This window comes from Didymosphaeria variabile (assembly GCF_027946475.1).
Source record: "Didymosphaeria variabile strain IMI 356815 chromosome Unknown scaffold_6, whole genome shotgun sequence".
Classification (NCBI taxonomy): Eukaryota; Fungi; Ascomycota; class Dothideomycetes; order Pleosporales; family Didymosphaeriaceae; genus Didymosphaeria; species Didymosphaeria variabile.
The window spans coordinates 3008933-3036794 of NW_026611625.1; the positions used below are offsets into that span (position 1 = coordinate 3008933).

The 27862-nt window shown below is 52.7% G+C and overlaps 9 protein-coding genes across 9 annotated transcripts; 5 read left to right on the top strand and 4 right to left on the bottom strand.

The window, feature by feature from the left end:
* Nucleotides 1-1639: 1639 nt before the first annotated feature.
* Nucleotides 1640-3971, bottom strand: N0V89_008902 (uncharacterized protein; the record flags this gene model as incomplete). The annotated part of the gene is made up of 4 exons (XM_056217655.1): nt 1640-2499; nt 2550-3765; nt 3823-3860; nt 3917-3971. The coding sequence occupies 4 exons, from the start codon at nt 3969-3971 to the stop codon at nt 1640-1642; spliced, it is 2169 nt and encodes a 722-aa protein (XP_056069211.1).
* A 1387-nt stretch (nt 3972-5358) lies between these two features.
* Nucleotides 5359-6723, top strand: N0V89_008903 (uncharacterized protein; the record flags this gene model as incomplete). The annotated part of the gene is made up of 1 exon (XM_056217656.1): nt 5359-6723. One exon carries the CDS (start codon nt 5359-5361, stop codon nt 6721-6723), a length of 1365 nt encoding a protein of 454 aa, XP_056069212.1.
* Nucleotides 6724-6755: 32 nt separating this feature from the next.
* Nucleotides 6756-8702, bottom strand: N0V89_008904 (uncharacterized protein; the record flags this gene model as incomplete). The annotated part of the gene is made up of 4 exons (XM_056217657.1): nt 6756-7644; nt 7705-7723; nt 7785-8105; nt 8159-8702. 4 exons carry the CDS (start codon nt 8700-8702, stop codon nt 6756-6758), a joined length of 1773 nt encoding a protein of 590 aa, XP_056069213.1.
* A 2203-nt stretch (nt 8703-10905) lies between these two features.
* On the top strand, nt 10906-11885 carry N0V89_008905 (uncharacterized protein; the record flags this gene model as incomplete). Its single annotated transcript, XM_056217658.1, is given in 2 exon segments — nt 10906-10912; nt 10930-11885. 2 exon segments carry the CDS (start codon nt 10906-10908, stop codon nt 11883-11885), a joined length of 963 nt encoding a protein of 320 aa, XP_056069214.1.
* A 537-nt stretch (nt 11886-12422) lies between these two features.
* On the bottom strand, nt 12423-13522 carry N0V89_008906 (uncharacterized protein; the record flags this gene model as incomplete). The annotated part of the gene is made up of 4 exons (XM_056217659.1): nt 12423-12703; nt 12751-12847; nt 12940-13199; nt 13501-13522. 4 exons carry the CDS (start codon nt 13520-13522, stop codon nt 12423-12425), a joined length of 660 nt encoding a protein of 219 aa, XP_056069215.1.
* A 1246-nt stretch (nt 13523-14768) lies between these two features.
* Nucleotides 14769-15514, top strand: N0V89_008907 (uncharacterized protein; the record flags this gene model as incomplete). The annotated part of the gene is made up of 2 exons (XM_056217660.1): nt 14769-14774; nt 14873-15514. 2 exons carry the CDS (start codon nt 14769-14771, stop codon nt 15512-15514), a joined length of 648 nt encoding a protein of 215 aa, XP_056069216.1.
* Nucleotides 15515-16105: 591 nt separating this feature from the next.
* N0V89_008908 (uncharacterized protein) lies at nt 16106-18932 on the bottom strand (the record flags this gene model as incomplete). Its single annotated transcript, XM_056217661.1, has 2 exons — nt 16106-18471; nt 18527-18932. 2 exons carry the CDS (start codon nt 18930-18932, stop codon nt 16106-16108), a joined length of 2772 nt encoding a protein of 923 aa, XP_056069217.1.
* Nucleotides 18933-22139: 3207 nt separating this feature from the next.
* N0V89_008909 (uncharacterized protein) lies at nt 22140-23418 on the top strand (the record flags this gene model as incomplete). The annotated part of the gene is made up of 4 exons (XM_056217662.1): nt 22140-22268; nt 22387-22429; nt 22476-22532; nt 22580-23418. The coding sequence occupies 4 exons, from the start codon at nt 22140-22142 to the stop codon at nt 23416-23418; spliced, it is 1068 nt and encodes a 355-aa protein (XP_056069218.1).
* A 1191-nt stretch (nt 23419-24609) lies between these two features.
* SIP5 (SNF1-interacting protein) lies at nt 24610-27333 on the top strand (the record flags this gene model as incomplete). The annotated part of the gene is made up of 2 exons (XM_056217663.1): nt 24610-25020; nt 25069-27333. 2 exons carry the CDS (start codon nt 24610-24612, stop codon nt 27331-27333), a joined length of 2676 nt encoding a protein of 891 aa, XP_056069219.1.
* Between the last annotated feature and the right edge of the window lie 529 nt (nt 27334-27862).

Genomic DNA, 27862 nt, shown 5'->3' on the forward strand with positions numbered 1-27862 from the left:
CGCTCTCTCGACACCCGACTCGGCGATAGAGCCCGCAGTGCTCAAATTGGGAAAGCATAAGCTGCAACTATCCGTTGAGCTATTGACTTCTGCACGTGCAGACAACTCTAGGCACACTTGTCATGGTTTTTCCCTAGTTCAACTTCGCGACGCCCGTAGGTAGGCCGATAGACATCATTATACATTCTGAAGTCAACAGTCCCTCTACGACGTAGTTCAAGCCACCGATAATGCACTTACCATCCGAGCGAAATCAGGGGGGTTGAGCCTACGCGCAGGCTCAGGAGCGTACACACCAGCCTCTCCGTTGAGGCACGCGTCTGCATTGGACGTAACATTAGTTCACACTGACGATGTTGCAATGCGGTCCAGCGCTTTGCCCACTCCGTGTCGAGTTGGTTTCTCCTCAGGATAAACGGCGATTGAGCGTGCTGTAAGTGGGATGCGTACAAGCGGGACAGGGAGCGAGAAGTTGTTATTACTAGACCCGGCAGTGCGAATTTATGTAGTGGTAATCACTGCGAGTACTCGCCATATTCAATTACTTAATTAATCTATCTTTTGGCTTCTTTGGGGAATCCTGCTTTCTCTTGTTACGGACTTCTTGGTTGATCTGACTTGACTTGACTTGGACTTTTGACTTGACCTGACTTTACCCAATTCGGCCTGAGATCTGCCTCACTTGACCTGAGTTTTACCTAACCTAAATTGGAATACATCGTCCGAGTTGAAATCCAAGTAATCTAACTCACTCACTTGGTCTAACTTGGATTAAGCTCAACTTGACCTGACTTAAGCTCAACTGACTTGACTTGACTTGAGCTTGACCTGACTTGGGCTTGATCTGACCTGACTTGGGCTTGGCCTGACCTGACTAGAGCTTGATCTGACCTGACCTTACCTGATTTGACCTTGACCTGACCTGACTAGAGCTTGATCTGACCTGACCTTACCTGATTTGACCTTGAACTGACCTGACCTGACTTGAGTCTGACCTGACCTAACTCCACTTAGACTTCAACTAAATCGACTAATTACGACTTGTGTGATACCCTCGTCGTCAATCGATGACGAGACAACATGATATCTCCTGCAGTCGCTTCAATTGAATGAATTCCTCCTCACTGGCTCAAGCTTCACGAGAGCCCTTTGCTGACAACTTTTCCGTGGATCAAATTGCGCTCTGATCATCTCATAATACCCACAGACTTTAAGAACTGAAGCTTGAAATCGAACTGGTCGTAAAACTCTCAATGGTATACTCTTTGGCGTATAGGCATCCATGGCTGACAAAGTCTGTGAAGGCTAAAAGGATACGTCGGCTGAATGCAATGAGGTAGTGTTTGAAAACATTAAAAGACCATGAGAAGTGGTATACTACAAGCGCCATGCCCTACAGAAAGAAGTCCCAGATGTGCCCTTTTCCTTGCCGGATTCGCCTAAGAAATTCCCTCTTACCGAGTAAAGCCCCACCACAGTACCGAAATTATCTCGTGAAGGCTCTGTAATAACATGAAAAAAAGAAAAACTCAAACATCTACAGACACACACGAACTGTACATTCTTCTTCCTCGCCCATAATAATCGCGATGCCGCGATCTCGTTCGCTGTCATATATCCCTACATCGCCGGAACTCTTTCACATCTCCCCTTGAACCGCAGGATCCAGAAACCCATCCAGGCTCTCATAGTTCAACGGTCTAAACAGTTCATTGCTCAAGTCCGCACCCGAGCTCCCCAGCAAGCCCTCGAAATTCTCAAACGCAGTGTCGAAATTCAACCAGTCTGGGCTCGCCTCCGAGAAGTCGAAGGGCGGGCCCGCATGCGCTAATTGCGGTGTTGCGCCGGGATGCTGGACGTGAGAGCCGCGCTCGCTGCTTGTCGGATGCTGGCCTGGCGTGGGTGGTGGTGGGAGGGGATTGAGAAGATGCGTCATGTTTGCTGTAGGTGCAGAAGTTGGGTTCTGCTGTTGCAAGCGCGGGTCAATCGGTGTGGCGTTATCGAGTGTCTGCCAGTTACTTGGGGTGGACGCGTGGTGCTGCTGCTGGTTGTGAGCCCCTGCAGGGGTTGGTTTCATCGCGGGATGGTGTGCATTCTCGGCAGGGGGCGCAGGTGTGTTTGCAGTTCGCGTATTGCGGTCTGCGTTATTCAGGACGGCGGTCCCTATGTCAGCCATTGTGCCGGCTGTCCACCACGCGTAGCGTAGGCGATTCAGTAGCATGACACATTGCCTGAGTTCTTCGGTCGCACGGTTGATATGCACTTTTAGCCTCCTGGAGCGAAAGTGCCGGTATACCACACTTAGCGCGACGGACAGTGCGTAGGGAACTAAAGGTAAAGGTGGTAAACGTTCTGGAGCTTCTGCGTTAAGGAGGTGGATTACTCGGGTCGCCGATAGGCTCTGCCGGACGTAGGAAGGCGTTGATTTGACGGGGGCATTGATAGAAAGGGACTTGTGTGATGCCATGCACATGGTGTGATGGAAGAGCGAAAGTAGACCTGCCAACTCATCAGTATCCCGCTTCTTCGCCTCCAAAAAAGATACTCACTCATGATAGGACCCTCAAGCTTGTCCTCTCCATCGCCGACCATCTCTTCAAAACCCAAGAAGTCGTCACCTTCCCAGCCTGTCTCTTCCGCTTTACTTCCCGGTCTATAGTAGTCTATGACTTTGTCAAGCATCTCTGATATTTGCAGCCATACTCCAAACGGACTCTGCCTTTTCTCTGGATCTGTTGGTAGCTTCGTCAGACTATTATCGCGCTCATGCATCAAGAGCGGTCTCCCGTTCATGCAAGCGTTGATCTTGTCTAGACTCCATAGACACCAGAAAAGGTCTTCTAGATTCTCTTGATCGTCTGATTTTTGGTTCTTCCACTGGTGTCCGAACTGCAGACCGAATGTGTGCGCATGGTGAATAGCCTGTGCAAGATGCATAGACGCCTGTTCAGCACCATCGGGACCTTCGCAATGCAGCGATATAAGTGCTAGCACCTGAATTAACACGACGCGATTCTTCTCCATCTTGGCTTCGATGCCTGCGATGACAGCATTATATAGCCGGTGCGAGAATTCTCGCGGGCCCATCTTGCGAGGGTCGTCACCCAGACACAGGTAGCTCCCAGCGTCAGCGTGTTTCGATGCCACAATGCATATTGCCTGCATCAACAGACGAGACTCATGCCCTTGGGCATACCGTTCTGCGAAGACATCTTGGTCAATGAGTGGGAGCAGCGGATGCACATAGTTGAAGTAAAGGTCGAGCAAGCCATCTTGACACTCGCGAGGCGGCAGTATTGTGACGCCTACTGCTTCCAGGTACTGGCGGAGAGCTCTTTGGACTTTGACATCCTGATTTGCAGTTGGACTCGTATCATCGAATCTTGCAGGTGCGGCTCCAGGCTGGCTTGTTAACGGTCTACCTAAAGCCGGATTCTCGCCCTCTATCCACTGGCCGATGGATGGGATGACCGGAGACTGCGTCGACTTGCCCTTCTCCGCGTAGACCTGTTCCCTCAGGACGGCCTCCGGGTTCAAGTAGCCGAGGAAGTTGGGAGGCGTCTGTGCAGGCGGGTCATCGCTTGGGCTGTAGGGCGCCATGGAGGAGCGGGTTCCATCGCGCTGAGGGTCGCCCCGCTGGCCCCTTTGATCATGATAGCTGGCATTTGATGCATGAGGGTCTTGTTGACCTGGGTTGGCGGACTGTCCGCTTTTGGTAGAGCTTCCGGCATCCGCGTCGTCGTCGAAGGTATGGCTGCATCGCTTCTACTGGACGGTCAGAGGGAGAGGACCGCCACCATTCTGCGTGCGTCTGCTGCTTACCCGACGTTTCTTGCACGAGTCGCATGCGCGGTGGACGCCTGTGGAGCCACATTAGCAAACTGGGGCGCGGAGAACAGCACCGGGGGCGCGTTACGCTTGCGCTTCCTGAAGAACTCGTTATTCGCGGCAAAGGTGATCATAGTACTCATGGCGGCGACGCGATGCCGGGCAGCCTGCAGTAGCAATATGGCAGGCTCGTAGGCTCTCTTGCTGTGAGGTTGGACGGTCAAGCAAACGTCGGCCTGCGGTTGCAGCACGTGAGATGTGCACTTGTTACCCACGAACCCAGCGCTGATTGGGCTTCGGCGAGCCTCGAGCTTTGGGCCTGTCATCCCACATGCTCCTCGATATATTGCCTGCTCTTGACCACCGCCACCGCCCAAGCATCCAGCACTGCCAATCTACAGCCTATAACCCGCGTCGCTGCCTATACGCCCTGCATTCACTTGCCAGCGACGACGCACCTGGCCACCGCCCCGCCGCAGACCGCCTATGTACTGACCTCGGGCTACTGGTTCGACCTGAATGCGCTGCCGTCTGCGCTTTGTATCTGGGCACCTGCAGTGTCTCGCACACGTGGCGTGCCCACATGGATGAATACGTGCACAAGCGGACTCTTGACTACTGATCTACTGTACAGTGCTTCCGCACCATCCGATGCCTTTCATCGAACGACGTTGCGAGAGACGCCGAAGCCATCGACAGGGTCACCGCTGTGGAGCGCGAGCTTCTTCACTCGAAGAACATTTGTCGGATCTATGAAAAATTATTGCCGGTCACCGTTCCCGAGGCATGAACAGCCGAGACCGCCTCGACCGTTCCGATAGTACATATCAAGGCTTGGTGCTGTTCACAACAGCGCGCGTCCAGGGCCCTCCTCCGGTTACGAGTTGGGCGTTATATCTTCTGGCAGCGTGACACCCTGTTACAACTTCTCTCCAAAAGAGAGCCGGTTGCAGGGCGTGCAATGTCACTAGCAAGCATTGTAGGTATGCCGGTGGACGAGGGCATGGTGGCTATCGATGAGGACCAAGCGCAAGTCGTTCTGCAAGATGACGACATGTAAGAAGTAAATGAATGGCAGGTCGGCAGCAAGCTCCTCTGCCCTCTGGCCGTACTTGCTTCCGGGTGTCTTTGGGGCTGGGATATCGTACCTTGCGGGTTTCGTGGAGTTTAACGTCCAAAATCCCGCGTGATGACAACTCGTGATTCTTACCTTAAAGTCGATACTGACTATTGCTTTCCTTGTGCGGATCTGGTTTTGCATAATGCGTACGAAAGAACAGTTCTACACAGGGTGCATGGCTCTGGTGACTTTGGAGTGATCTGATTGAGACGTGCTTCGAATGTGCTCGGCAAAAGCGGTCGTGGAACGCAAATGGATCTTGAACAAAAGTGCTGCATTATTACACTTATAAAGAGTGTCATAAGTTGTGAGCGTGCCCAGTGCATGTTATGACGATCGGTTGTCGAATCTCGGAATGTTCGGAAAGGTGCGCGATTTCCGAGATTTTATTTTCCACTGCGAATTACCAAATGCTGGTTTCATGTCTCTCCCTTCGCTCCACCACCACGCTCCTTTCTACCCTCAAGATGCTCACTCCTCTACTTCTTGCGTTTGCGGTCCTCACGCAATCTAGCTTTACGGCTGCCACTTCCTCAGTAACTTGGCTACAACCGCAGCGAAGCGCGATCGTCAAGCTCTCGACCCCAGGCTATCCCTCCAAAGAAGGAGCCGGCCAACATGCGATAATACTCAAATTCGAGCTGTCCGCAGATAACAAGACCCTTCTCCTCGACGGCACGCCGTTCCTTCCGCTGCAAAACTACTACATCCCTCCGCGAATATCAGCGTACCATGTGCCCGACGACATTAAGAAGGATGCGATAATAGCGATTGCGGAAAGCAGGACAGCAGGGAAGGAATCTATTCGTGGCCAGAGGCTGGAGCTGGACTACGACAGACTTGTAGAGGGCGATCCAACCGGCGGCCCGCCTTACTACAACCACAAGCCTACCCTGCGTTTCCGCCTCATGGGGCTCGGCAGTGATGGCGCCGATACCCTCCTAGACCCCCAAAAACAAGACATTGTTCAAGTTTCCATGCGAGATCAAAACGAAGGAGGGTGGTCCAACGACGCCGCCAGCTCGTATACAATCGACGACATTGAGCTCCTACCCGCTGAGAAAGTATACGCTGAGCTGTCTACGTCGCTAGGAGATCACATGGGGCCTGAGGCAGACCAGGAGAAGGAATGTACGCGGAAGAACTGGAAATGTCCTGATGAGGGCGTGTATGAGGCAGGCTCGCCGTACCGGACACCGTATCGGTTCATCTGGCGGAAGAGGTATGACCAGTATGGCAGAATTGGCTCACTGAGGCATGCCTTTGTGGAACAGTGGGAGATCTCGAAGCAAAAGGTGTACAATGACCCCCGAAACTCTGCCCTGGTAGCATTAGGCGTATTGCTAGCCACGGTTCTGGCTATTGTGTCAGGCCTCAAGTCGCGTGCGCAACGAGCGGCTGCTGCCAAGGAGCCCACCAAGAAACATTGGACTGAGAAGGAAGCTGAGAAGGCAGCCCGAAAGGCTGATAAGGCAGCTCAGAAGGCAGAAGCTAAGGAAGGAGAAAAGCACGAGCAAGTAGAAGACGAAGAGGAAGAGGAAGAAGACTCTGAAGACGAGGACGCAGCATGGATGTCAGAAATGGCGGCACAATCGGGTGAGGTACAGATGACGGTTGACGAAACGTCGAATCTGATCGATCTGATGTCCGATGAGGAGGGAGACCTCGATGCCGCCGCGGCAATACCTGCAGACAAAGCATTGAGTATCGAGCCCAAGAAGAAGAAGAAGAACAGCAACAAGAGAGTAGCGTTCAAAGCTGAAACAGAGGAATAAACTACCTTAGTAAAGAAGAAACAACAAAGCAATTAAAGTCTTCGAAGCGTAATCCTCATCCCTCGCGCAGCAATACTCGTTGCCATACCAGCCGAATCCACACCAAACACAAAATCGTCCAGCCCAACGTTACCATATTGGGGCTCATCGACAGCTGCAAACGCTCCGCATCTACTTCCAAACGCCGTCGTGTTGCTGTCGCTGAACGCACCCGCACTGCCTTGGTACTCAAACACGCCTCTGAATGCCACTTCTCCCCTGTTCTGCAAGCCTACGGGGTACAGCCGGAGACTTGGATCCTCCTCCAGAGCATTCGATTCAGCCATCTGCAGTGCAGCGAAATACGTCTTCAACAAATCTCTTGTTCCGCCCTTGTCCATCCAGCTCTTGACGCTCAGACCCAGGCCGCCGTCGCCGGCTACGATCTCCAGGTTCGTGGATGAAGCGTTTTCTCTGCTGGTGGTGTAGTTACCCGCGAATTTGGCGATAGCCAGGTCCTGCATTGCGGCTTCAAATGCAGGAAGCAAGACCGAGGTAATCATCTCATTCACTTCTTGCATGGCGGCAAAACGCATATCCGGACCCCTTGTGGGTGGTGGACCAGCCGTTAAGAGCGCAAATCCGAAACCATGGTCTGGCGAGAGGAGGAACTGCGTGTTGTACGTTTCTGTGCCGCCGTTCTTGAGGTATAAGTCTATGATTCGCGTTGTTTGCTCTTCTGAGGAGCCAGAGGATCTGAATGGGACAGGAACTTCCAAGCGGAAAATCTCCCACGGCATGCCTACGGAGAGACGGAGGTCGGGCGTGTGCGTTATGGGCTTGAGCCACTGGCGGGTTACGTGGGGTGGTAACAGTGTGGAAGATAGGATAGATTGACCGAGGGCTGCGAGATCCGCGCCGGTAGAATACATCAAGCCGTTGCTGTTGTTAATTAGTTCCTCCATTCATTCGTGTCTCTCAGAGAAGGTGCAGGTGACTCACGCGCTCGATGTCCCATCGCCTCCGTCCATGTCCCACGGAAGTATGGACTGGTTCCCCCGGAATGATTGAACTTACTGTACCTGGTGGCATGGTCAAGTACGTCCCATTCAACCCTAGAGGCCCTACAAGCGCGCTTTGAAACACATCTGCGAACGATTGGTTCGTCATGGCTTCGATCGCATATGTTAGGATCTGAAACGCTACGTTGGAATAGATCGGCATATTGAACGGTGAGGTCACAGGGCGCAGATGCGTGAACGCAGCAAAGAATTCTTCTCTCGAGCAGGCGGGTAGCTCGCCAGCGGTGCCGCACGTGGGTACGTCGCTCATGGGTAGAGGTGGTAAATTATACATCGCCGCCGTTTCAGCGTCGTAAAGTGTGGCGAGGTCCTCCATAGACACTGGATCGCCCTTAGTCTAGGTTCCAAGTGATCGGAAATAGGGGGTTACTTACGCTCCTTCACGCCCGCCATATGTCCTGCCAGCGCTCCAATCGTTACGTCTGCCCATTTGGCCGTGCTGATCTCATCCTCGAACTTCTTTGCGGCTAGTTCTGGTATCCACTTGGTGACGGGATCGTTCAGGTGGTTGATGCCTGTTGTCGCTAGGAGAGTGTACACTGTGAGTAGCTTGGAAACGCTGCCGATACGAAAAACAGTGTTGCGATCTATGTCTCCATTGCTGAGAGAATGTTCCTGACCTGGTGCGATGTGGTTGTATTCGAAGAAGGTGGAGGACGAGGAGAATATACTGAAGTGGAAAGAAACATTGGAGGTGGTGAGGGTGCTAGTGCAGTCTTGAAGGGTGGAAGTGAGGGTTTGGTTCAAGTTGGATAGGGCAGATGATATGAAGGAACTTATGTGGAGAGGATTTCCTGGAAGAGGATAGATGGAGCCTGGGCCAAGGGGACAATTTGGTGCGGTTTGGGCAAGAGTAAGAGTGATGGAGCAGAGAAAAAGTAGACATAAGGACCCCCAGAGGGTCGAGATGTATGCCATTGGTGTGATTGGTGTGATTGACATGGCTGGTTAGAATCTGCAGGAATGTTGTTTATAGGTATGAAGCTCTTATATGCTCAGTTGTCTTCATTCTAAAAGTTTAGATGAATCCATAAGTACGCACAGTCTTCTGTACACATGCGATGTTCTTTCTATCCTCCAACCCAAGCGATACCACTCCATGGATGGAAAGCCATTGGTTCTCTCGGCTGCAAGCAAAAGGTAAGAGCTGACTGCCCTGGGGCGTAATATGAGAGGTCCGTAACCGAGTTGTACTCCGTTCCTTGTAGAGACATAGAGCGTGAAAGATCAAACCGCACTTTGCTTCTAAGCCTTTGCTGAGCTAGGCCACTTACGGCAATCTCGCAGCATGGTTCCTTTTTGGAACGATACCCACAAACTTTGGACATGGGCAAGGACCAGACTAAGCGGTGAACACGGTCTGTACGCGTTAGTCAACGAGGTCGCCGTTGCGCAGCCTCTTGGGCCGGAGTCGGAGCCCACGACGTCATTTTCGGTGTTCAGCCACAACGTTCAGGCGCAAACATTTGTCATATCGAGGCTTCGATCGAAGAAATCGTCGTGATTGCTGACAGCTAAGATTCAGTAGGAACTGGAATTAGCCAATCAGGAGTAAGTGCGAGAAGGAGAGTCGTTTCATTGGTCGCTTCGCATTGACCCTTTTCGATCTAGCCAGATGGGGGCCACATTTCCTTCACAGTGTTCACGCAGCTTTCAGAGGCATACACACAGCCTTTCAGCCCTTGCGTGCACAATACATTTGTCATGCCAACGGTCCACGGAGGGTTTCCCGTCACGTGTTGGCTCAGCCAATGAAAATTGAGATTGTCGTTAGTGGAGTGAAAATGACAGTTTCCATTGGCTGAGCCAACACGTGACGGAAACCCCTCCTATAGGCCGTTGGTAGCGTACCTAGACGCACCTCACCCTAGCACCTTAGTCAGCGCACGTAACGGCTGCGCAGAAGTACAGGGACGAGCTCTATCTCAAATATCGGAAGCTACGGGGTGAGCCGTACACCTCGTCTACAGCGTGTACCGCCACTAAGTAATGGAAGCCCATCCTGCTTCTTGGCATACACTCAGATGATATATGCACTGCCTCTCGGTCACTAGACGCTTAAGGCTCTCGACCTGCATGCTCAAACGCCTTGGTAGTCCTGAAAAAGACCTCGCGATGCCTTCAGAAGGGCACACACAGAAGTACAGAATAGTTGAATGCAACCCAGAGCGTCCACGCCGATTCAGGAGGGGGAAGACCGGATGCATCACATGCAAGTAAGAAGCTTCCACACATCTCTTCGTCCATGGTTTACTAAAACCACTGACGCTGATTAGGGTTCGAAGAGTTCGATGTGACGAGGAAAAGCCCAAATGCAATCGTTGCGTTTCAACTGGGAGAAATTGCGACGGATACCAATCCAAAGATAGCAAGGGCTCCCAAACTAGATCTCAAGACTCATCGAGTACCAGTCCAGAACCTATACCGAAGCAACTGAGGGTTGCTCTGCCTAGGAAAAATGATCAAGAACTCCGGAGCTACCGCTATTTTCTGGACGTTACGGCACCGGCAATCGCTGGCGTCTTCGAGGTCGACTTCTGGCTTACCTATATTCCACGGACGTGCCATGTCGACTCGGCCATCTGGCACGCTGTGGTGGCTCTAGGCGCAGTGCACGAAGCTTCAACTAGCAACAGGGGGGGAACAGCTCAGGCTGGATCGATGTTTGCTATGCAACAGATCAGCACTGCCATCAATCATCTCGTCCACCCAAGAGCTCCATGTAGCGTCCAGGAAGAGAAGTGGCGAGCCTTGACCGCCAGTGTGGTATTCACATATCTGTGCAGCTTCCAAGGCCTGCATTCAGAGGCCACGATTCATCTTAGCGCGGCGAAAAGCCTGATACAAGAGCTCCATGAAATGAAACAGACGCCCGCTGGATCGACAACTCCCTACTCAACGAAGTCGATAGGCACGAAGAATGTACATTCTCTGTTACACAACGCGCCAATACCGTACTATGATTTGTTCTCAGTTGTTGCCTGTCTCGAGGTCACGGCTCAACTACTCCATAGTAGCGGAGTTCCCGACGAATCGGCACTTCTGAGCGATGCAAGCGCATACATCACTTGGAGAACATACAGTGCGCCCTCAACCCCAACTTCCTCTGGAATATGCGAACATGGGAGGTGCTTCCCCTCTCGAGCGACACCTGCAAATCTCAGCCACGCTGGGAGAGCAATCAAGTCTCTACTTTATGGGCTGATGGCACTGTCACAACGCGATGCTGGGGACGTCGCACGTCTAGTGCTGCACGCCGAACAAAGCGTCCTTGTGACCTTAATCCGTCGGCAACAGCCTTATATCCGCGCCTATAAAGAACTGAGTACGGCGATCGACACCTTCGTGTTGGACACGTTCACCGAGTGCACGTGCTTCGGTTCGAATGCCACCCCAACGTCATCACAGAAGAAGGCCGTAGACAGGCTCCGGATGTACCACGCAACGTGCTTTCCGCTGTTTCTCGAAAGTCCGACCGATCACATGCTCTCTTTGGACACGTATCACCCGCTTCTCGCGGCATCCAAGGGCTCGGCGAGAGGATTGGTATATCAGCGGCGTCGAGGGCCCATACTACATCAAGACGATCCCAGCAATTCTCCGCCGAATGTCCAATATACGCAATTCACGGATACAGTTGCAGACCCAGAAGAAGCTTTGGCGATACACTTCGAACAAGCGTTGACTCTCGCCGAATTCATTCTGCAAGATCCCATCTCACGAACACGGTCTGATACCGCATCGGATTTCATCCCTATACTACCTGCCATTACGCCACTACTAATCATGGCGCACATCAGCGGTATTACTACGGAACTCCGCAGGCGAGTCATAGACTTGCTGCGCCGCTACCCACAACAGGAGGTCTTCCTCGAGAGCGGCTTTGCCGCGGCGCTCTGCGAATTAATATTGGGAGTGGAAGCCAGTGATCGACATGGGACACTAGAGATCAATGGTGCTGCGCCGGAGACAGTGCTGAGCAACAAGGTGTATGGGGCTGGAGTGACGTTTACAAAGGCAAACAGAGCACGCGTGTCGATACAAACGTGGGATGATTGGCTTGCGAAGAGGCCGGGGCGAGAGGAGACGCTGACGTGGTGAGCGGTCGGAAACAGGGCTCAATGAGAGACCTCAAAGCACCTCTAGCCATTGTCGCACGCTGAGCTTCTCTCTCACACCACGTCCGTCATTCGCTTGCCTACATCAGCGCATTTTTCACCTTAAGGGCACCTATCAATATCATTCTCAGCTCGATCTACCTCCCGCATCCCACCGCCTTCACCTTTATTTATCGCTTCACCGCCCCAAGCCCTCAAGCCGTCAATCTAATCGATTGGTCAGCGTTGGGTCAGTTCCGAGTGTTGACTTAGGTGTTGACGTAGTGTCGAGGAACTGGATGAGACCAGCAAAAAATGAATACCATATCTAAGAGTCAACATCATATGCGAGCGTTATTGGGGCCTCTTATCAAGAGGTCGTGCGAGGAGGGCTGTTTGACCCTTAAAAAGATGTTTTTTTCCCGCTCTATCACGTTTTTGCTTCTGGGACTAGATAAAGGAGACATCGGCATGTTGATGCTGACATGCGAGTGGAAGAAACACTAATTCAAGTCTTTGTAGGTACCTTTCCATTGTACTATTACCGGTCATTTTGCTTGTGGCTTCCATGAGAATGTCCTGCTTCTTGTTTCGCTAACGTCGGGTCCCAAGTTGTAGCGTCCCCAACGTCCTCCCACATCATGGCTCGCTCGTTTTCCCAACTCCAATTTACGATCTCATCGAAATTGCGACAAGTGTGTTTCGTGGAGAAATCCGGTAGCGAATTTCGTCGCTGAGGCACGGCACTGTCATCGATGAAAGTAACAGGAGTTACGTCTGCGCTGCACATCAAACTCATCCGGAGCGCGTCGACGCAATGATCTGCGTTATTAGTTCAGAAGTATAATTAAGACCCACAAGGTACTTACCATGGTGGACCTGGATAAAACTGGTGGTTCCATTATCAGCCAGGTAGTCTGCGCTGTAATAATCCCAATTGTAGAACAAGGCCTTTCTCAGCTCATCCTGTAATACATCAGTATACCCAGAGCATACGTCTTCCACTCGGTCACGTTGGCAGAACATTCACCTACCAAACAATGCAGCATGTGGAATACCTCCAGCATTGCAATGTAACCGCCTTTGCCGTCTGGAATAGGATGTTGGCTTTCAGTCCCATCAACGAGCTTCTTTCCCAGACTCTCGACTTCTTCGCCAGACAACCTGAGACCCGGCATCCCGATGCCGACATTCGTCCATGCTTCATCAACTTCTTTGGGTGGACGTTCGCTGTTTGGACCCCGGAATGCGTTGGTCTGTGAGATTTGGGCTTTGAAGAATTCGGGTTTGTTGTACTTGACTGCGACGAGGGCAGGTGCTGGTATGATATATCAGTGACTCTGAATTGCATTACTAATCGGGCTTGGGGCATGTACACCAAGTCGAGAGTCTCAGCGAGCAGCTCTCGAGAGACGACTGCTGCCAAAGAGCAGAGATGACAAGGAGATAGAAAGTGGAGGTCGCGATATGTGACAGTAGGAGAAAATGACCGCTGCAGATTCTTGGCTTTTCCATTAATGACCTCCACTTTGATCGTGACTTTGCCACTTTCTCTGAGCCGAGAAGACCATGGTCCTCTTCATGTAATGTTTCCGAGCTGGGTACGCTGCGGTACGAACCGCGTGTCGATCCAAAGGCCATAGCGAAGTGTTGAGCAGAAGCACAGTATGAGTAGCAAACGCAGAAGTAGATCGACGAGAAGTGCTAGACTGTTGTCTACGTATTTCCCGCCTCCCAAAGCAGCCTTGCATAGTTCATATTCCCCTACAGTATGGATCCTGACGCTCTAACTCGATTTGGAAGGTATGTAGAAACAACGTCTCGCGTTGCTATCGTTCCTACGGATACCCGGCTGGTTTGGGTTAGACTCTGCGATGTTCTCAGAGCATGTTCAAACGTCGAAATTCGGCAGATTCGGCAGAAGGATGCCTCTCCATAATCACGTTTGCTGATCCCAAAGCGAGTCCGACATCGATTACTGGCGAATCTTTGAAAGGTGCTAACGTAGAGAGAATTCGCTAAGCTTTTCGCTTGCCATTCTCGTCAAAGCTTCGACACGAACTGTAGTAGCATCATACGAACTGTAATTTCATCAAACAGAAAGTTATGTATTTACCGATGAGTTTTCTTCATCTTTGCCTCACTCTGCACTCTATTCCCTCATGCTCTCATGCAGACTGATGGTATACCCTTAGCATCCCATCCACAGGTTTTAAGTGGGGTGGACCAAGCGAGTAGATCTCACTCAGAGGATTGCTTAGGATTCTTAGCCCCCCAGATACTCGCAAAATGCTGCCTCACAATGCGAATACTTCACACCATAGGTATTTCCCTTACGCAGCAGGTTTTTACCGAGACAACCAGCTTCGGGCGACTCGCGGACGCATTGTTGTCCAGTGTCTACTTCGTGTACACCTTGCTTAAGATCGGTGTCTAGATGCAGAGTCTGAAATAACTTGGACTGGAGCGCGGCCTTACATGGACACCCCATGTTCTGACACCAAGAAAATGCGCAGGATCAGGGAGCTTTGGGTTAGGAGTCAACCTACAATAACACCACATCCGTAACTGCGGGCGACTTTCTTCCAGGTACTAGAAACATCCTCATCTTGAGACAACTCCGCGTATACTATCTCCGCGTAACGAGCTCGTATCTGCAGCCCCACATGTGCTCTCACAAATGGAGAGTATCCAAGATCCTTCAGTCTCAGTCACAGTCCCGGTGCTTGGTAGCCTCCAGGCCGCAATAAGCAGGAGACAACAAACGCAGCCAATCTCCTCCCTTTCCGATACCATTCTAGAACAACCGTTCGGCATCACTTTGCTCTCACAGACGTTATCCGACCTAAGTACCACGTCTGAGTGGACGGCACTGTACTCTAGGGGAATGGTTGTAACGCATTCAAGGCATGCTCTACGCGACACACGATCTTAGAGACTACTCCTGACTGAAGAACGGTTTCACCATAATTGGACACCTCCCCTTTATAGCTAAAGCCAGATAGCAGTATCGACTCCATAGCGGTTGTCGACGGTACAACGATCTCCCGGGCAAGTGAAGGATCACCAACCATCTATAAGTACAGCCCCTCTGACTGGGAACAATCTGCAGGCACCGACAATTCGTTCACGCCCAAGCCACATCCACTCACTACTTCTGTTCTCTTCACTTTCCATATCACCACCATGAAGGCCTTCACCGCAGCTCTGGTCCTCGCCGCTGCCGTGGCTTCGGCTGCTCCTCTTGCCGACCCTATTGCCGAACCCACGCTCAACACTCGTGTGGGCGCCTTCTCCACAGAGGCATGCTACGGCGACTGGTGCGAGAAGAAGCGCGAGCCCGCCGCCGAAGCCACGCTAAACATTCGTGTGGGCGCCTTCTCTACAGAGGCATGCTACGGCGACTGGTGCGAGAAGAAGCGCGAGGTCGCCGAGCGCTCCGCCAAAGAGGCGCGCAAGGCCGACGCCAAAACGATAAACACCCGCATCAACGGGAGTCAGAACTACACTGGTGGAGGCAAGAAGCGGGATGCGAAGACTATCAACACCCGCATCAATGGGTCCCAGAACTACACTGGTGGCGGTAAGAAGAGGGAGGCTGAGGCTGAGGCTCAGGCTCAGGCTGAGAAATGATGGTCTGCGTGTAGCTAGGCAGTAGGCACATGAGGTGGAGAGGTGCATGGATCGGTTGGCCGGTGATCGTTGGATTTCGTCTCGTCTTTGAATCAGATGAATTCGGTGATAGAACGATGTGTGATACGTCGTTTGGATAGGTAGCATAGCATAAGGAGCTAATGAGGATTCATCGGCTTTATTCGCGACGAGGATGATTGTCCACATTCTGGTACCTCACAAAAACATTTGCACGCACCTGTATGAAGTCGTGATTGACTTTAACTATGATTGATCCACTTGCTCCAATGCTAGCAGCTATCCTCTAAGCTTTCTATCTTTTTTCTTATTCAAACCCGGCACGCTGTCCGTTCCGCACTGGAAGGTCCCAGCTATGCTTATGCAGTACAAGTTCAATCTCTCTGAAAACAAAATAACCAAAGACCAGATGCAGAACCTCCCACCAAAGGAAAGAAAACTCATGGCTATGCATCATGTCGCTAAAAAGTACATGTCCCAAAAATTGGACGATAGAAACCATAATGACGGGAACATTTGGGCCGCAGGATCACACGAGTTTTTCGGTACCTAGGCATAGCAGGATATCACCGTCTAAGGGCGGTACGGATGCTGACTAGCCGCTGGCGGTGAGGTTGGGGGTGATTGCGTCCGGTAAGGGTTTGTAGACGCATTTGAAGGCGTTGGCCTCAGACCTGTCGACGCCTGCGGTGAGCGATGCTGCTGGAGGTGAATTGAAGGGGGACTGCGAGCGTCATTGCGTGGAGGCGGTGGGACCATCGTTTGATACTGATATTCCTCGATGTTCCCGGTCGAAACGGAGCTCGGTGAGGCGGGCGTCCGTGGTGCCGAAAGCGGTGGAGGCGCGTACGGGTTGCTGTTGGCATTGGGATGTTGAGGCGAAGGGTTCACAGCGAGCGGTAGAGGAGGCATGGCTTGCCTAGTCTCGGTGCTGTAACCACTGGGAGTTGGCGCAAGGGAGGCACCTCCCTTGCGGCGGCCGCCACTGCTCGCCTTGTGCAGGAGACCGCGAACTTCTTCGAGTTCCGGACGGTTAGCGCTCATACTAGGACGGCCATCTAGACTCGGGCGACCGATGGTGCTACCATCGTCGGGTGCTCCCCATGTGTCGTCGCGTGCTCTCCACGTGTCATCGCGGACAGCATCTACACCGGGCTTGCGATTGTTGATCTGGTTGATAGCCACGCTCTCGGTACCAGTGCCGAGGTAATCGACTCCGGTAGATTTGCCCGTGTCGTTGTCATCATCCTTTTTGTTGGTGGGGTACAGGCGGCCAGCGTCCTTATCGTCGAGGTACTTCTGTCGCACTGCCTGCGCTTGCTCGGGTGAGATAGCAACGGACCAAGAAGGCTTGTTGGCATCACCAAGAGCAGCGTCGCTACCACCAGGGCCCGCAATCGGAACCTTGCGTAGGGCCACAACCAAAGCACACATGAATTTGGACCTTCGGGATGCACGGAGACTCTCGTTGGACCAGTTGCTTTTGTGACGGATCTCGACGCGCAGCTCAAGTTTGTTCATTTCGGCAATGCTCACAACCTCCACTTCAATGTCCGGGTGGAAGTCACGAGTGTTGCTAGATTCGCGGACAAAGCCCGCCAATTCCTGCTTGAGAGCGCTGATGTCTTCGAACGAGGTGCCAAAGTCGCAGAAGATGGAGACTTGCTCTCTCATGGCCTTTGAACGTGTAATGTTCTCAACCCACAAGTTGTTAAGGACAATGTTGGGCGTTTGTACGATTTTACCGTTGTTGACGCGCTTGAAGACGGTGTAGAGAAGGGATATGTGTTCGACGGTGAACTGATCGGTGCTGATATCGACGCGGTCGCCAATGTCGTAAGGGTGCTTGACGAAGAGAAAAATGCAGGAACCGAGGACTTCCTGGCATGTGGCAGCAAAGACGAAGGACAGCGAGAGTAGAGCCGTGGCGGAGGTCGCAAGAGTTGTCTGGAAGCTTGGGCTGAGGAAGCAGACGATGACGAAGACGCAGACAATAAAGACAATGGTGAACAGAAGGGCATCAAGGGCGTTGATGGCCTGGTCAACGTCGTGCATGCTGGACGCAATAGATTTGCGCTCACGTCCGATTTCTGCCACAGTCATGATCATCTCCTCGAGGGAGATATCACCGTTGCCGTCCTTGTCAAGGGCACCGAAGCACTCCTCGGCCTCTTCTTGGCGACCAGCGCCCATGACTTCAACTAGATCCTCCAGATACAATTCGTTCTTGCCTTCGACCACAAACGAGAGCCAGATGCGCCTGGCCAAGGCCTCAGCAGAGCGGTTGTGCTCAATGGCTTCCAAGACAATCGAGTGCGCCGAATTAGGGTCGAAGACTTTCTTGCCGGTGATTTCTTGGGCGACGGCACCGAAGACGCCAGTGACCTTGTCTCCGACACGTCCCACATTCTGAAGCAGACGCATCGGGGTCTTTGAGCCTGAACGATTGTGTCCCATTGTCGCTTTCCTGCTTCCTATGGTGAAGGGCAAGTTGTCCTGAATGATGTAATCTTCCTCGGCGAATTCATTGCAGTACTCCGGAAAGAGAGCACGAGAGGCGTCGTACATGACACCCAGAAGATGAATGTTGTGTTTAGAGTCCTTGATCTTTTGGTCAAACTGCTTCCTGTGGTAGCTGATACTGATCAATTGAATAAGCACTCGCTCGGCAAGAATGATACAGGTGCACACGAGTAGAGCAAGCAGGACGGATCCCACTTTCTTGCTCCAAGATGGCTGGGTTTTTACTGGTTGCACGATGAGGACCTGGTAGGTGACCTGGTTCACGATCATCCAGAAAACGAAAGAGAGTGGCTTTTCCAGGGCGGCAAGCAACTGAACGTATTTCTTAATACCGGGGCTGACGACGCCGACGAGAAATTCAAAGATGCGGGGAAGGAAGTGAGCGACGATCTTGCATGCCCAGAAACTGAGCCAGACTAGAGATAGAGTCAGTGCCAACACTTATCGTCTCCCGTATCTATGTATACATACTGATCTCGATCCAAATGAAGAACAAGCGCGGTTCCGCGCCGGTGTCAGAATCACCTCCAATCCTGGCTTTCTTCGATATGACGCCTGTCGCGGCGAGGATGATGGGGATAGCCAAAATGAGTGCCAAGGGAGCAACATAGATCATATAGCGTGTGACGATGCTGAAGTTGAGAACCTTCATATAGAACTTGCCCATCTTGGTGAGGGCGGTCTTGTCCTCATCATTGTTGCCGGCACCAGGGGCGGCATATCCGTTGTTCCTGGAGTCGACCTTCTGGACGCGCCGCCTGCCATGGAAAAGGCCTCTCTTCTCGGAAGAGCCCGACTTCTCCTCCCTCAGGGTAGCCGTGTGCGAGGGCGAGTGACTGACGACAGTCTGTAGGGGTATATCTGCGTTGTTGCTCATGTTGTTGTCTGTTTCTTCGTGCAGCGGCTGGAAGCCCTGGCGGGAGAGTCGAGAAGATGATCTCTTGGAGAGGTTCGCCGACATCGAGGGGTTGCGAGGTACCCCAGGACACACGATGGCACCGGCAGTGGGTAGAGGGGGATCTGAAGGGTTGTCGTCACCGCAGAATGCGATCTGTGGAGCCTCCGATCAACCGATCAGCTGGGACAGAAGATGAAGAGTGGAGAGAGTCGTGGGATGTGCGTCAAGCACAAGGAAGGAAGGTGGGACACTGAAGAACGGCCGTCGGGATTAGTAACGAGTGTATGTAGTCGCTCCAGGGGACTGCGCAGCGTCGGGCTCGGGCAATGAAACAAGGAAAGCAGAGGACAGACAAAGGGAGAAGAGTCTTTCTTTGAGTGTGGAATGCGTTTGTTCGTGTCGGAGGACCCCTGCACGCTGCAGGTACGCGCGCCACAGGCTAGCCATTCGGGACCCTGAAACGGCGCTAGAGTCCGGCAGGCTGCGCCCTCGAGCAAATCATCCGCCAGCGCACCCAAAGTCTGCGTCCCTTTTCGAGTGGAACGGTAGCTGATCCTGCCTGCGAAGAGCGCCCATTGCGTAACAGGAGAGGAGCTCCACCGCGCACCCCTGAGCCGCATCACACCTCTTATCGATGGTCTTGCTCGGGACAGCCGAGCTTGCGTGCTCCTCGCCCGGGCATGCTTCCAAGACACGCCTCGCGCGAAGGAGCCAAAACTCCGAATGTCCGGTGGGGACGGGGCGCAGTGGGTATCGCATACTCGTTCATGCCATCGACGCGTACAAGCCCGAACAATTGTGGCCGCTGTCGGCTGTCGGCTTGTCGAAACCTGGGGTGAGAGTCCGTGAGACCAGCTACCGGGCAGCTGGACCCAAAACGCCCTGATATTTCCACACGCAGCCCGGTCAACGTTGTGAAACCATGTGGCGTCGGTTCAGCAGCCCTCGAGAAATTTTCTCCAAGCAATCGCGAGAGGAACCCCACAACCTGTCAAAAACAGTTGGCGGGCGACTTCCCTGCAGATCTAGTGCAGGGGTGGAATTCGTAAGACGTCTAGAACAAAGCCGCGCAACAACGTTGAAGAAGACAATGGGTCCCAATGTTTGACCGCGAAGGCCCTTTCGTCACCCAACATCCTGCTGCACACGCGTTGCATACTGTGTACGCCGACATCTCATTATGCTTGGACGCATCTCCCGAGATCGCGAAGCCTCCCACTTTTCTATTGTCTCCACCTGATGCTCGCCGATCTCCTACCTACGGCCAGTAAAGGTAAAGAGATGCGATGGTGCTTTACTGGATTAATTCGTCCAGCGCGAAAGACCAAGGACGATCCATTTGCGTCAGTAGCGAACGCAGGTCCGCGAAAGATTCGGGAAGTGCAGGAATTGCTCACAGAGCTCAAACTACTTATAGCAACGCTTTCCGGCCAAACATCTACAGCCCCATACGTAGATCGTTACGATCCAACCTGTCTTCAACCTCTGCTCGTCGCCGACGTGGCGTCTGACTCAGGTGCACTGTATGCTTGTACTCTCGGAAGAAGATCGTGTGGGTATCCGGCAACTGTCAAATCACAGTCTCCCCTTCTCACCAACCATTTTATAATCCTGAGCGTGAAATGCGTCGATCTTCCAATTCTTGCCAGCTCCTCTTCGTGCATCCTGATAGTACCGGCACGAAGTCGTCAATGTTCGACCGTCTCTCTCCGGTGAGCTTCATGAGAAGCTTTGAGGCTTCTTGAGAAAAAGCTGCGCGTTCCCTGATTGGCCAGCTGTTGCTTCAGCGAAGTGGTAAGATACGATGAAGCGTCGGAGCTCATTTACTACTGTAGATCATTCAGGTCGACGTCGTAGGGGACTTGTTCAGCCATTGTGGCTGTCTCCGACCAATGGACGTTGTCAGCTGTTGAAACGGGGCACGCAGGACTTGGTCGAGATATGTTGATCGCTTGCAAAGCATTGCTATTCAAGCCACCCAGGAAGACAAACTTGTTAGCAAAGCGGACCAGCTGCGCAAACTCTATGCGATGAGCTCGATAGATGCAGTGTAGCAAGCTGAATGCTTGTCTCGGCTTTGGTCTTTGTGTTAGCTGTCGATGGACTACACTCGCTGCACTTTGTAAGCGCGGCTAAATATCCCTGTTACCCCAGCATTCAGCTACGCTTTATAAGACTGCATGGAGCTCGTGGATTCGACCTGCTACGATAGAGACCCTAAGCGAAGCCTTCATTTCATGCTCATCTCCTCTGGTGTAACCGCTACCCGGATATTAGAAGTGTCCGCTGGCAAGGAAATTGAGCAAAATGAGCCCTACCCCAGGGTTCGAATGAGACCTCTTTCTTTTACCATCAGGCTGCATAGCAAACATCGCTCTAGGTTGTTGATGTAACAAGCGTAGCAACTAGACACGACGAAGCCCGTAACTCGCACGTCAAATTTCCAAGGAAGTCGATGGGTGAGCCTTGGCTTTCGTACAGCCAACTATAAGATTTCTTCCTACTTGCCTGTTATGACCCACCATACTTTTCGTGATAGACGGAAAAAAGTAGGTAATGCGCCGTAAGCTTCATGACAACTTTTGCTACGCTGCAGTAGTCTCGCGAAGGATCTACAGTTCAACCAATCTGATCCGACGTGCAGGCTTCGGTTGTCTTGGTAGCTGACGCCATGCGAGTGTTATTCTGTACAGATTGGTAGAAAGGTAGGGAAGCGGGATGGACTCAAACCGGAGGAAGCTATACTAGTCCTCTCAAGGGTTCTACACGTGCCCGCCCTGCCGGTTCGAAGGGAATTCCATCCGGCACCGCAAGGAACCATTCCTCCACAACTCCACATTAGCTCTAATTGAGCCTGTTCCTTCGCTTCCAGAATCTGCGTTCCTGCATCGCGGCGCATTGCGAATGGCGGCGTTCCAATCATGAACCTCTCACATCAGCTTGGGCCTGCAAGTACTGGGGTACATCTCACGCATATTAAAAAATTTAATTGTGGCGGCCGGACCGACAGTACAGTTGGCCCAGCACATAGAGCCGGGATTGATGAGCCACTTCGACAGATGAATCTTCGCGCTGGTAGGAGCGGGCCTGCAGCTCTTGTATAATATATAAATCGTCAATGGAGCCAGCTAAAGGGAACCTTGCTCCACTCTTTCGTGCATTCTGGGGACTCTATCCACATCCACAATGAAGACCTCTGGCGCTCTGCTCGCGATTGCAGCTTCTGCTGCAGCACTCCCGGGGAGTCACAAACCCAAGCCGCAGCCTGACGCGGATGGAAAATTTACTCTCACGGCCCCGGGCATCAGGGCTCAGGTACCATCATTCCCCCTCAAATCCACGCACCTATTCTCGCTACACCATTGAGGATACTCTCATAGCGCGATAGTTCCCGTTGATACATTAAAGGCGCGCGACTGCTTACTGTCTACAGTTCATTCCCTACGCTGCTACTCTTACGAATCTTTTTGTAAAGGGTGAAGTGACCGACTCCAGGGTATGATTCGTCGCTGACACGCACAGATAAGAACGGCGTCGAGACTGACATCGTACTTGGTTACGACAACACCTCCTACTACCGTACGTCTCCGACCATCAGCTGAGTGTCTTTTCTGACTACGAAATAGCTGTGGACCCCGGACACCCAGTCTACAATGCTATCCCCGGGCGCTATGTCAATCGTATCGGAAACGGCACCTACACTCTTGACGGTGTGACATACCACACCGAGAAGAACGACGGTCCAAACACCCTTCACAGTGGAACCAACAACTGGTCTTACCGAGTTTGGAATGTCACCAATGTGACCAATTCATCGATAACGTTCTCAATCCACGACCCATCCAACTCGAGCCTCGGCATGATGGGAGACGTCGATGCTAGTGTGACCTACTCGGTTTCGAAAAATAAATGGAGTATCGTGATGGATGCTATCTCGCCGCAACAGAGAACACCTGTTATGCTCACGCAGCACACCTACTTCCAGCTTGATGCATTCAAGAACCCAACGAACAGGACCGTCTGGAACCACACTCTGTATGCACCGACCGCAAAGCGGGCATTGGTGGCGGACCAGAACGCTTTGCCCACTGGTGAGATCGCGAATATCACCAAAAACAGTATTGATGATTTCTGGAGCGCGCCTCACCAGCTTGGATTTGCATCAGGCGAAGTCGGGTTTGAGAACCACTGCGGTAGCGGCTGCCACGGATACAACGGCGCTTTGGCCTTTAACAACAAGAGAAACAAGAAAGATGTTGCGCTCACTCTCAGCAGTGCGTTCAGCGGCATCAAGGCTGAGCTCACCACCGACCAGGATGCAGTTGTTCTGTACACGTGCAACTGGAATGATGGGAAGAGCGAGTTCAAGAGCACCCAGGGTGTCGCAGGCCAGGACAAATTCATCCCGCGCGATGGTTGCATTGCCATTGAAGCCCAGGATTACGTTGACGGAATCAACCAGTAAGTTGTCTTATCCATACAGGGGCGTCACATGCTGATGAAAATCCCGCGCAAGCCCTGAGTGGGGTCGTCTTGATGAGCAGATCACTGGGCCTGGAGAGAAATACCATTGGGCATCGTCGTGGGAGTTTGGCACTGTCTGATTACCATGGTAGCATGTGTAAATGCATTGAGGCAGCTGTGCCGACGCACATGGTAGACATACCACAGTAGCAAAATGTTAGCCGAACATCTATTTGCGGCGTTTCGCTCGCCCGGATCGAGCTTGCACAAACCGTATCAGACGGTGCGCGCATCCCAAATGGCTAGGAAAAGGGAAATGTCTGCTGCCAATGCCTGTCTTAGTAAGGGCTAGTGTAGCTCGTCATCGATGCGAGCTCAAGCCTCACTTTGGGCTGCTACGGGTTGCCCGTTGTGGGTCGCATAATCCACGTCAGTCTTGCGAGATGAGCCCATCGTGGACAGGCTTGTTGGGACCGTTGGCTTCTGGCAGTTTGGAATCTCCGAATGCGGCGCGGTGTATTTGTGTGGTTGTTGAATGCAATAGCTGAACTGCCCGGGTAGGCCGAGAGGCGGGGCCCAGGGGAACTAAGCATAGCAAGCTCCAAGTAGTCGCTGCACAGCTGCGTCACAAAGGCAGGCTGTCTCAGCGCGCGTTTGTCTTGCCTAGGCGTGGATGCCCTGGCAGCCCATGCGAACGAACAGGGACGTGTTGGTGAATGGCATGTGAGCTGGCTCCAGCCCTGGACCTTGCGCCTTCCCCGCCACGGCTCACACCCATAACTTGGACGTGCCAAGACGCATACATCATCCTGGCCTCCCTCGCCCTTCTGCTTTGCCCACCTCAGCGCCCAAACACTCGTCGCTGCTGTCGCCATTTCTATTCACCAGAGCCCCCGTCCATGCACGCCCGCGCTCGCCGTGCGACCGGAGGCTCCCGCGATAGCACCATTGACCTTGTGAGCAGCGCTGTGCATACACGCCATATTATCATGTCCTTGTGACACGCGCTATCTCTCGCACCCCTCGACATCCTCTCGCTCGCTCCAATTAACAGACAGGGAAGGATATCGCGTGCTAGCACAGCTGATAATCTGTTGCCCTTGCTTATCTACTCTGTTGCTTCGTCGGTTGCCTCGGTGCATCGCCCGCCTCCTCAAAATCGTCCGCACGCGCGCAGAGATACGCCATCACAATGGGAAACAGTCAGGCAAAGGAATCGCGACCCGCGTCCTCTCGCGGTACAGGGCGCCCGTCGAACAACCGCCAACCCAGCTCACCCACCGCATCCGGGCCGGAGGAGTTCACGCGGCACGGCAGATCCGGTAGCGGCGTATACGGGAACGCTCGAAGTGGACGTGGAAGCAGGCCAGACCTCTCGTTCTTGGGCATTGGGGCCAGCTCTGACCGGGACACGGCATTAGAACCTAGGCGCGAAACCAAGGCGGAGCGAGAGGCGCGGAAGCTGGAGAAAGAGCGGCAGCAGCGGGCGCAGGACCGGGAGCGCAGTATCCGCGAGGAGGGAGTAGATGGAGGCTATCTGGTCACTTTAGGCACCTACACTGGCCCCGAAGACTTCAGCAAGCCTGTGGTCCGGCAATTGCAGGTATGTACCGTTGAGGCTACTTGATCATCACATCTCACATACTTTCAGATAGAGCGCCGGCTGGCGCCTTTCTGGAAGGGTCTCAACGATCACGAGGACACATGGACTGAGCATCAATTGGTAGCTGTAGTCAATGACAAGCCCCTTCCCGCGCCCGACGAGATCCCAGAAGAAGAGCCACCGCGCCCGAACAACCTCAGCACCGAATGGAATCCTCGCACCTCGAATCAAAATTTAAACAATCTCACCGTTCCTATGGGCGGGCGCACCATCTCGCAGGCTTCCGACCGCTCTGCGAACCTCACTGCATCACATCCCGCTTTCTCCCTCCCCTCACCGACGTCTCCGATTGCAAATTCACCCTCACCATCTCCGTTCTTCCGTGGCCGGGCGAAAACTCTTGCTGCCCTTACATCAGGATCCCGCAATGCCTCTCAAATTGAAATGGCTCCCCAGGAGGTTCAGCTTCCCAAAGATCCCTACGTCAATGGCCAGCGTCTTGAAGTATTCCTGTACAAGGACGCCTCAGAATGCCCTATTTGCTTTCTCTACTATCCTCCCTATCTAAACAAAACCCGGTGTTGCGACCAGCCCATCTGCTCTGAATGTTTTGTACAGATCAAGAGGCCAGACCCTCATCCACCGGAGCATCATGCCGATTCGAACGATGCAGGCAGTCCCCCACCAGAGCCGCAAGAGGATGGCATGTTGGTCTCTGAGCCGGCATGCTGTCCATTCTGTGTACAACCCGAATTTGGAATTACCTACGAACCCCCACCATTTAGGCGAGGACTAGTCTTTGCTGGCTCAGGTATAGCAAATGCTGCTTCGGCGATGTCATCAACGTCTTCCCTGAATTCTCAGGGACTCACATCACCTGGCCGGAGAAGAGCAGGCTCACTTGCAGCCACAGACGCATCAGTCATCACTACGGATCGCGTTCGACCCGACTGGGCAAAGAAATTGGCCGATGCAAGAGCTCATGCCCTGCGTCGAGCTGCCGCAGCGACAGCGCTGCACAACGCTGCATATATGATGGGCAACATGCAATCCGACAACCGAGGTTTTAGCCTTGGACGGCGACGACGAACGATGTTTGGTAGTGACAGCGCCAGCACCAGTGGGAACGGGACGCCCCGTGGAGATGTTAATGCCCTACTTGCGGCAGCGGCAGCGCAAGGATCTTCCAGCCGCAACGATGGCCAAAGCGACTTAACTTCTAACCGGCAGAGTTCTCGCCGAGGAAATAGGCTGGAAGACCTTGAAGATCTTATGATGATGGAAGCTATCAGGCTCTCGCTCGCTGCTGAAGAGGAACGCAAGAAAAAGGAGGAAAAAGAGGCTGCTAAAGAAGCGAAGAAAGAGGAGAAAAAGAAGGCAAAAGAGGCAAAGAAGGCCGACAAAGCTGCGCGTAAAAGTGGTTTTTTTATGAGCCCAAACCAGGACGGTGCTGAAGACGACTTCACGGGCAGCTCGTCTTCCGCTGCAGGGAAAGGAAAAGCGGTTGACCGGTCGGGAGGATACGCAGGTTTTAACCCATTGAATGAGCCGACATCCACACTTAATGCTTCGTCTTCCAAGGACGATCCACAGAAGCATCTAGAGCAGAGCCGATCTACCCTGAACACATCTTTACAAAGGGAAGGAAGTGGTACAGGAATTTCTCCCACTGCCGATTCCTTTGGTGGTGAGCAGGCATCTCACCGTTCGGCCTTGCGCAATCTTTCAAATGCCTCCTCATCGGCATCCTCCTTTGCCGAATCGCTGCAGGGATCGCTGCAGAATGATGGCCAAGGAAATTTCGGTGCTTCCACTTCGTCATTCGGCCCAAGTCCCAATGCATCAGGTATTAGTCTGGATGTCGAAAATGACACTCCTCCCCAAGGTACACCGGGCACCGAACCTATGTTCAATTTCCGCAGCTTAGCAGAAGTCATAACGAAAGAGGAAGGCAAGGGCAGTGACAATCCTCAGCATATAGAAAACGTCGCAGAAGGTAAAGCTGCTCCTGACTCTGTGCCCAATGCGCCCGCTTCAACAAGCGCCGACCGCTCCACGCCATCACCCCCCAGAATCGCGATCGAGCCGCCACAAGCTTTTGCGCTACCTGCATTGGAACCCATGTCGCCACTGGACGCAAGCATGGCGACGCTCAAACCGGATGAGAGTGATCGATCAGTGGATGATGATGACGAAATTGAGCCTGCGCCTCGTGTTGAAGCTCTGGCGAATGGTGGAAGCGACCTCGATCATAAGCACATTGGGAATGTAAGCATGGTAGACCGCATAGGGCAGCACCAGCCTACGCAGTAGATTTACGATTACGGTTGTTGTTCCCTTTGTTATATTTCTTGCATCGGGGCGTTCGGTTGGGACTGGTGGTCATTCGGTGCAGAACGTGGGGACGGCGACCCTTCGTCTTGATCCCTAATCCTAGCCTTTCCGATACAAAGGCCACTCTCGTATTTATAGTGTTTCATATTGTTTTCCAAAAGGTCGTTCGGGCCTTGGAGTTGATGGATGCATAGGTATATGGGTGGCATATTTGTCATACGTCAGGAGGCGTGCTTGTCGCCGTTGGATCAGATCAAGCGGCTGAGGATAGCAAATAGACGTGCTCAACGTCGGTAGCATCGGTAGAAAGTCGCTACTCAATCGACGAAAGTTATATTGTATCTGCGTTCTTATACTTTAAGGTTGGATTAACATCAAGCGATCGCCTTAAATATACAGTGGTGCTTGCCCATAAACGTGAACTTGTTCAAACTACTTCAACAGCTTCACATAATCTCATGAGTGAGCCCGCTACATCAAGAGGCGTTCAAGAATACTTGGTTCAGTA